The following is an 8,776-nucleotide window of genomic DNA, read 5'->3' as shown; positions in this document are numbered from 1 at the left end:
TAATGAGAATCATTTTATTTTATTCTTAGGTAAAATTGGGAATGAAGTTTCAGCACGCAATATCCATATGCATACAAATAGACATATAGTAAAGCCAACGAGTGCCAAATAGCACTGTTCTACATAGACATCCTACACTCACTATCACTCCCAAACATAACGAGGTACTGCCTAACCTTATCGGATCTCAGATTCCCAATACCAATTCATCACATCTCAATATGGTTATTTATCACAGCTTTGAAGGAGACTGGTACCAGCCCCATGGATCATTAGAGATATACTGAGTAACTTGCTTCACGCTCAAGTAGTTGTCAAGTCCCCTGAAAATAAATAAAGATACTCAACTAACATTTCCTTAATAAATTATTTATCCAGATTTGGCATTAATACAAGTTAGAAGCGTGTTCTCTCCATTGCATTGCAAGGAGAATTCTGCAAAAAAAAAAAAAAAAAAAAACGGACCATACCATTCTCCTAATTCGCGACCAAAACCACTACGTTTCGTGCCTCCCCATGGGGCTTGAGTGAAACATGGTTGAGAGCAATTGATCCATACAATTCCAGCCTTAAACGCCTGCATTGAACCAAGATAGGTTACTCAATTAAAGATACAATCCAATTATTTCCTTGTTTCCAATGATAACCTAGGATCAGTCTCACCTTAGATACACGATCACATCTTTCAAGGTCATTTGAAATGACAGCAGCTCCTAACCCATAGCTGTAAAATATCAAGGCATACATAACACAAATATCAATAGACTAAAAAAGGAGGAGAAAAAAGCCAATGAACGAGTTAATATCAGTTTGCAAAATATCATCCACTCACATGGTGTCATGTGCTAGATCAAGAGCCTCTTCCTCGGTACTAAATGTTTTTACACAGAGCACGGGTCCAAATACTTCTTCTTTCCAAATTTGCATGGAGGTAGTCACATCCGTTATAATGGTTGGTTCAATAAAAAATCCATTCTTTAGATGCTGCCATCAAATTTGTGAAAGGGGTGGGGGGATCAGTTTCATGACAGCTGCAGAAGTACATAACTGACCACACTTTCAAAGAAAGTATAATCATTTGGTCATACCTCTGGACGAGATCCACCAGTCAAAATGGTTGCGCCCTCACTCTTGGCATTTGAGATAAACTTCAATATTTTTTCATACTGAACCATAAAATTGAAATATTAGATATTGCATAACAAAATCTTTGTTCAAGAAAACAGTGTTAAGATCAATAAAATGTTTGAAGTACAAAACCAGAAGCAAAGCTAAATCACAGGAACATATAAACAATGTTCAGAAGAAGGTTCCTTCTCTATCATATTCAAATATACCTGTCCTTCACTAACAACCGGGCCTAGCCTGCAACCTTCTTCAAAGGGATCTGAAATTTTGATGTTTTTGGCCCATTTGACAAGGGTATCCAAAAATTTTGCTGCTATACTTTCCTGAAACAATAACGATGTCCAAGTTTATCAGTTTCTGCAAACAGTCTGGATATGTCTAACCACAATTAATGTTGATAGTATGATTATTCTCATATATGCAAAAAACAAACAAATAAAAAGAAAGAAAACTACAAACTTTTAGAAAATGCATTCATTATTATGGAAGGAGTGGGCAACCGAAATCTATTGAACTTACATGAACAATAAGGCGGGAAGTTGCACTGCATATCTGACCATTTGTCCAGAAGCAACCAAAGAGGGTCCATTCAGCAGCTGTTTAAATCAGCGGGAAAGAATTAACAACTATTGACTTTTATATAAGAACCTTTTTAAATGATGCATTGGTTGTCCAACTTTAGTAGGCACTGACCCTTATCAAGATCAACATCCTCAAAAACAATGATTGGGCTTTTTCCACCAAGCTCTAGTGAGACAGGCTGCCAAAAAACCACAATTTGGATATTACATGAACACATGAAGAAAGGACAATGAGATTATGAAGGAAGCAAAAGTGGTTTCTATCACTTATTGAGTTTGCTTGTGTGTGTTTCATTCTATCAAATCCAAAGGATAACATGAACTGCATATAATTTCCAGATAATAGTGCTTAGAAATACCTTGACTAATTGTGCAGCAGCTGTCATAACCTTGCTTCCAGTTGCAGAGCTTCCAGTAAAGGCAATCTGTTTGAAAAATTGTCGAAATGGATGTAGAGTCTTGATACTTACAAGAGACAGAAAAAGATGCAACCCTTTATAATTCCAAATATACCAAAAACTAAACGCAATCTAACCTTGTCTACGTCAGGGTGGGAAGCTAAGGGAGCACCAGCATCAGGGCCAAATCCAGTGAGAATATTTAATACACCCGGAGGAAGGCCCACTTCTTTGCATATGTCAGCCAGCTCCAAACATGTCCTGAAATAAAGCAAAGCATAGCCATATAGTTCAGCAAAAATAACCAAAACTCAAAAAGAAGCAAAGATTTTGCAAGAGCTGCTGAGAAACATACACAGATGCCAATTCAGAAGGCTTCAATATCGCAGCACAACCAGCTGCCAGAGCAGGGGCAACCTTCCATGTAGCCATTAACAGAGGATAGTTCCTAAAACATGATATCTAGTTAGCCATCAAGATAGCAATTTTGCTAACAGAGAGAGGTGACAACAATGAACGAACAACAGAAAAACAACACACAACAACTGAATTTCTACCTTTCTATCCTACTATTATTCTTTTTTTCATCACTCATTGCCACTTATACAGAAACTAACTTCTAGATTCTAACACCAGTTAATAAGGCAAATTTTAAAGAGAAGAAAAAGTCAATACCATGGGGTGATTAATCCAACAACACCAATGGGTTCTTTGAGGACATAACTCTTGAAAGTTTCCATGGGAAGAGAAACGGGTGCCTTCTGCTTAGCGTCGAGTTTCTCCGCAAGGTCAGCGTAGAACTCGAAGCAACCAGCAACATCATCCTAACATAAAATCAAGCGTGAATAAGAGAATTACAGTAACAATCAGAGAGAATCATCTGAAATTGAAGCAGAATTGAAGTACCATGTCCCAGGCAGCTTCATCGAGTGGTTTTCCGCAATCAAGGGATTCAAGCTTAGCGAGGTGATCCTTTCTCTCGACGACCTTGGCAGCGATGGCGCGGAGATAGCGGGCTCGGTGAGCACCGGAAGCAGAAGGCCAGTCGTTGCCTTTGTTGCGGTTGAGTGCTCTTCTAGCGGCGGCGACGGCGGCGTCTACATCCTCCTTGGTGGCAGCTGGAATGTCCCCTGAGATTCAAGAAAGAAAGGGATCTGAGGAAAAGAAAGAGCGCGAAATAGAAATGAAAAGAGAGAGAGAAGGGTATGTAACTAACCGACGACTTGCTGAGTGGAAGGGTTGATAATTGGAATTCTGTTACTGAGGATGGGGGGCTTCCATTCTCCGTCAATGAACAACTGTCGAGTTGGGATTGGGGTTTCCATTCTCAAGTCGTATCGCAGTGTTGCTGTGCCTGGTGGAGTCGGTAAGAAGGAGCAGTAGTGATGATCCCTCAATACTCGGCATTTGACTCTTGGACTTGAGCTGCTTTTCAATTTTTTTAGTAAGCAAAATTTCGCTGGTTTTTTTTTATTTAAAAATAAATTGACAAAAAAGTATACAATTATACATAAAAGAATTTGTGTAAATAAAAATATACGCAATAGATTATAAATATCAAAAATATATTTAAAATATTATTTTGACGAACAAAAATACCATGTGGTAAGGATTCAAGGGTTTGAAATCGAGAGGAATTTTTCTGGTTGGAACATGAATTTTTCACCGTTTTTGTGGATAGGCTACCAGGTGATATATCAAAGCAAGAATTGTTTGGGTTGTTTTTCTGGACGGAGAGGATCAATGACATATATCTCTTAAAAAAGATGCGAAATGGTAATGTTTATCTATTCGCGTTCATACGATATACTACAAAAGGTGGGGCTGTGAAAGCAATTTTAGATATGAATCACATGCGTTTAAGAGGGAAGGAGATTTTTGTCGGCGAGACCAAGTACAGGAGGAATTTTTCTAAGGGGAAGATGGTGATGGATGTCAAGGCCCCAAGGAGGAATACAAGTGCTGGGGTGGCTGATCGTGGACAAAGAAAAATTCTTTTGGAAGAAAAAAAGGGTGCAGGCGAAGAGGTGGGTGATCCGGGGGGGGGGGGGAACTACTCATGGCAGGAACCACTTGGAGGGGAGAAATTTCGTGGACACTGCGACGGTTGCCCATGATCATAGTGATACAAGGGTAATAGAGGTCTTAGTGGCTCAGGATAACGTGGAGTGGCTCTTCCGATTGTTGAACGAGATAGCGCGCATGGAATGGCCCCATGTAGTTAATGTTTGTGACTTGGGTGTTTGTAATGCTGAAGAGGAGTTGGCTTCTAATATGGATAGTCTTTTGCGGTTCTTTTCCAGTGTTTGCCGATGGGATGAGCATGTGCGATGTGATAAGCGAAGAGTGTGACTTGAATGCGTCGGAGTTCCGATTTAGGTTTGGTCTGAGGATACTTTCGAAAGATTGGTGGCCAGTGGGGATAAAGTGGTGCTTTGTGATGAGGTTACAAAATCATATATGTCGTTTCGGGTTGGGCGTGTGTTGATTGATACACATAGGTTTGAGGTCATTCATGAAAGAGTGCGCGTTTTGGTAGGAACGATGGGATTTGACGTGTTTGTCATGAAGGTGGGTGGTGGTGCGACTGGCATAGCGGGTTGTGTGATGACGGGTGGTTGGGAAGGGTATCGATGTCTCCTTATAGGACTTGATTATGCAACTGGGGACAAGTTAAGAAACGTTGATGGTGGTCAAAGCCACATCCAGCGGCTGGGATGGCCTGCCGAGGCGGAGTTGCTGGCCCTGGCGGCGAGAGAGGAAGTACAGCAGAAGGGTAGAGTTGTAATTTTTTCTGAAGATTTGAATGAATGGAGTAATGGTTTTTTGTTGTCTAAAACGACAGGAGCTAAAAGTGAGGAATTTAATCCTAGGGAGAGAAAGGCTGATTGTGTGGAATCCCAAGCGAATAGTGCGGAGGCTAATTCAGAAAGGACTCTATCCTGGGACTATGCTAGAAACCATGCAGTGGCTGAGGATGATATTACTAGTGAAAATAGGAGGGGTTTATATGCTAAGAAGCTCAATAACTTTATCACTAGCTATGGGGCCCATTTTTTACTACAAACAGCTAAGGGTGTGTGGTTAAGATGGCAGCAACAACGCCCAGAAGCTGCTCATCATGCTGGACCGGGTTTGGAGTGGGTTGGGTGCAATCCGGGGCTACTGGGTTATAAGACGCGCACTAAGGTCTGTGCGGTGGGAGTCCGAGTGACGATGACGGCGCCCAGATCCATCGCGGAGCAGACGCTGCTTAGGAGGAGAGGGACCGGCCATTCTGTGGGAGCGTGTTTGAGAACAACGGTGCAGTTCGTCATGGGTTAGTCAGTTGCGGCTCAAAGGACCCCACGATGGGGAACGGTGAGGGGGAGAGGGCGGGCCAGGCAATAGTGGGTGTAGGGATCCCGACTCGGCTTGTGATGAATGCAAATGGGAGCCTTGCTTCGCTGCCAAAGACGCCTCTCGTCGATGGTGGGTGGTCCGAGAGTGTTGATGCGGGACGGGAACTGAATGGAGGAATGGAGTGGGAGAACGATGTTGCTGGCTTGGCAGTGGCGAGCTTGTGGGCAGGTGGAGATCTGGTGGTGGACCGGCCTAGAAGGGGGACTGGTCCAGGGCTTGGTTGTGAGGAGCTGAACCGGGGAAGCCTAAGTGCAAAGGTAGGTGAGGAAACAAGCCACAAAAGTGGTTACCAGGAAAATATGTGTTTGACAAAGTGTACGGAAGGTGAGGTCCAAGGTGTGGTTGAGACACAGGAACGAGTGGTAGCTTTGAAGCTAGGCAATAATGCCAGTGGGGGGGCTTCAAAGGGCTTCGGGGATGCCAGTTGTGATGATGGAAGTGTAGCTGGATCTGAAACATCAGAAAATAAGTGGGAAAAGGATATGTAAGAAAATAGGGAGGCTTGGGAACTCGCAGTGGAGTGTAGAGCAGTGTTGTACAATGAGGAGGATGACATTATGGCGATCCTTCAAGCACAGAATGAGGCACTAGCACAGAAGAAAAAACAAGCTAAGCAGAAGGAGAAGGCTAGAAGAAGTCACCCAAAAAATCGAAAAAAAGGTGTGTATAAATGCGTTAAAATGATTTTTAGTTCATGGAATGTTAGGGGGTTGGCGGGAGTTGGAAAATTGAGTATGATGAAGAACTTTAGGAGAAATTTTAAGCTGAATATGCTAGACTTGATAGAGACAAAGAAAGCGGTGTTGACTAAGTTTGATGTTGTGCAACTTTAGAAAAATGATGCAGTTAGCTGGGAGTTTGTAGGGACGGAAGGTGCGTCCGGGGGGCTGCTGTTGATGTGGGATGAAACGGTTTTTAAGATGAACAACTGCTATAAAGGAGATAGATACTTGTGTATGGATGGTGTGCTGTTAAAAAATAATTTCTGTTGTGCTTTCTGTCTGATATATGGTGCGCACACAAGGGAAGAAAAGCTTATGGTGTGGGAAGAGTTAAGTTTCTTATCTAGGTTATGTCAAGTACCGGTTTGTTATTTTGGGGATTTCAACGAGGTTACTCAAGTGGAGGAAAGGAAAGGAGCTACTTCCTTGCCAGTGTCTGCAGTAGAATTTAAATCATGGATTCAGGATATGGAGTTAGTGGACCTAGCATTAACTAATCGTATGTTCACATGGTTCAGGGGTCAGTCGTGCAGTCGCATTGATAGGATTCTAGTCAGTGTAGAGTGGGTAGAGGAGTTTCCTGAAACTAGGCAAAGAAAAGGGCTTAGAGGTCTGTCAGACCATTGTCCACTTATTCTGGATGTCACAAGGGGAAGAGGGGGCCGAGACCTTTTCGAAGCCTGGATTCCTAGTTTACTCACGAGGGATTCTTAAGAATGGTAAAAGAGGGATGGAGGAGTTTAGGTGAGGTATAATTTATGGACAAGTTAAAGGCTTTGACGATTCCACTGGACAGATGGCATATGGAGAATTCTGGAAACATGGATTTGGGGATCAGACAATTTGAGGAAGAGATCAAGAAAATAGACGATTTGGTGAGTAACAGCATGTATGATGGGACCATAGAAGCAAGAAGAAATGCGCTTGTGAGTTCTTGTAAGAAATGGTATATTAGAAAGGAGCTACATTGGAAGCAGATGTCACAGTCTAGGCATGCAAAGGAGATGGACAAAAACACTCGGTACTTTCACAATTTAGCTTTAGCTCGAAGAAGGAACAATCAAATTAACACCTTACTTATAAACGGAAGGTTAGTAAGGAATCAAGATAGGATTAAGGTTTCTATACGAGACTTCTATAAGGACTTGCACCATCAGAAGACATCGCCTGATATAGGATTCTGGGGTGGGCTGGTAAAACAGTTAAGTGAGGTAGAGGCAGCAGAGTTAGAGTTGATGCCGTCGTTTGAAGAAATAAAGGATGCAATTTGGGATTGTGAGTCAACTAAGGCACCTGGCAGCGATGGGTACAATATGAATTTCATTAAGAAGTGTTGGGAAGAAGTGGGAAGGGAGTTCACTGAAGTTGTGATGGGTTTTTTCCAGTCATCTATGCTACTTGAGGATTCGAATGTCACTTGGGTGGCGTTAGCGCCGAAGTTCGTTGGAGAAAAAGAAATAAAAGATCTCCGGCCAATTAGTATGGTGGGCTGTATGTATAAGGTCATTTTCAAGGTGTTGGTTCGGAGGATGCGAACAGTTATGCCAGGTTTAGTAGGAGAGACTCAGAGTGCTTCTGTGAAGGGCAGGAAAATACATGATAGGACTCTGATTGCCTGTGAAACTGGTGCACGAAATTGTGATCTCAGGCAACGGCGCCAAAAACTCAGTACGCACGTCTTAATAAATCGTTTTTCGTTCACAACTTCGATACAACTAACCAGCAAGTGCACTGGGTCGTCCAAGTAATAAAACCTTACGTGAGTAAGGGTCGATCCCACGGAGATTGTTGGTATGAAGCAAGCTATGGTCACCTTGTTAATCTCAGTCAGGCGGATATCAAATGGTTATGGAGTTTTCGAAAATAATAATAAATAAACAGAAAATAAAGATAGAAATACTTATGTAATTCATTGGTGAGAATTTCAGATAAGCGTATAGAGATGCTTTCGTTCCTCTGAACCTCTGCTTTCCTGCTGTCTTCATCCAATCATTCCTACTCCTTTCCATGGCAAGCTTTCTGTAAGGGCATCACCGTTGTCAATGGCTACATCCCATCCTCTTGTGAAAAAGGTCCAAATGCTCTGTCACGGCACGGCTAATCATCTGAGGTTCTCGATCATACTGGAATAGGATTCACCCTCCTTTTGCGTTTGTCACTACGCCCAGCACTCGCGAGTTTGAAGTTCGTCACAGCCATCCCTTCCCAGATCCTACTCGGAATACCACAGACAAGGTTTAGACTTTCCGGATCTCAGGAATAGCCATCCATGGGTTCTAACTTATATCACGAAGATACTAATAACTCGGACTCGGTCCCCTGTATTAGATATCCAAGAGATACTCATTCTAGCTTGGTTGCATGTAGAACGGAAGTGTTTATCAGGCACGCGTTCATAAGTGAGAATGATGATGAGCGTTGATGAGCGGATAATTTATACGCTTTTTGACATTGTTTTTAGTATGTTTTTAGTAGGATCTAGTTACTTTTAGGGATGTTTTTAATAGATTTTGTGTTAAATTCACATTTCTGGACTTTACTATGA

The 8,776-nt window shown here is 42.3% G+C and overlaps 3 protein-coding genes across 3 annotated transcripts; 2 read left to right on the top strand and 1 right to left on the bottom strand.

The window, feature by feature from the left end:
* On the bottom strand, positions 1 to 3,559 carry LOC107632982 (aminoaldehyde dehydrogenase 2, peroxisomal). The gene is made up of 14 exons (XM_088501632.1): positions 3,324 to 3,559; positions 3,014 to 3,237; positions 2,783 to 2,931; positions 2,463 to 2,555; positions 2,245 to 2,368; positions 2,069 to 2,134; positions 1,822 to 1,888; positions 1,648 to 1,724; positions 1,338 to 1,451; positions 1,089 to 1,166; positions 833 to 984; positions 664 to 724; positions 471 to 577; positions 1 to 323 (listed from the first exon to the last, which is right to left on the bottom strand). Exons 1-14 carry the CDS (start codon positions 3,430 to 3,432, stop codon positions 233 to 235), a joined length of 1,512 nt encoding a protein of 503 aa, XP_088357758.1. The 5' UTR covers positions 3,433 to 3,559; the 3' UTR covers positions 1 to 232.
* A 480-nt stretch (positions 3,560 to 4,039) lies between these two features.
* On the top strand, positions 4,040 to 5,431 carry LOC148578094 (uncharacterized). Its single transcript, XM_088502958.1, is given in 1 exon segment — positions 4,040 to 5,431. A coding segment is annotated over 1 exon segment (1,392 nt).
* A 1,558-nt stretch (positions 5,432 to 6,989) lies between these two features.
* On the top strand, positions 6,990 to 7,831 carry LOC110266358 (uncharacterized). The gene is made up of 2 exons (XM_021110873.1): positions 6,990 to 7,605; positions 7,746 to 7,831. Exons 1-2 carry the CDS (start codon positions 6,990 to 6,992, stop codon positions 7,829 to 7,831), a joined length of 702 nt encoding a protein of 233 aa, XP_020966532.1.
* Positions 7,832 to 8,776: the final 945 nt, after the last annotated feature.

Source organism: Arachis ipaensis, chromosome B1, assembly GCF_059453495.1.
Source record: "Arachis ipaensis isolate K30076 ecotype BB chromosome B1, ASM5945349v1, whole genome shotgun sequence".
Lineage (NCBI taxonomy): Eukaryota > Viridiplantae > Streptophyta > Magnoliopsida > Fabales > Fabaceae > Arachis > Arachis ipaensis.
The sequence above is the reverse complement of the archived record's forward strand: the minus strand, read 5'-3'. Positions and strand labels throughout refer to the sequence as shown.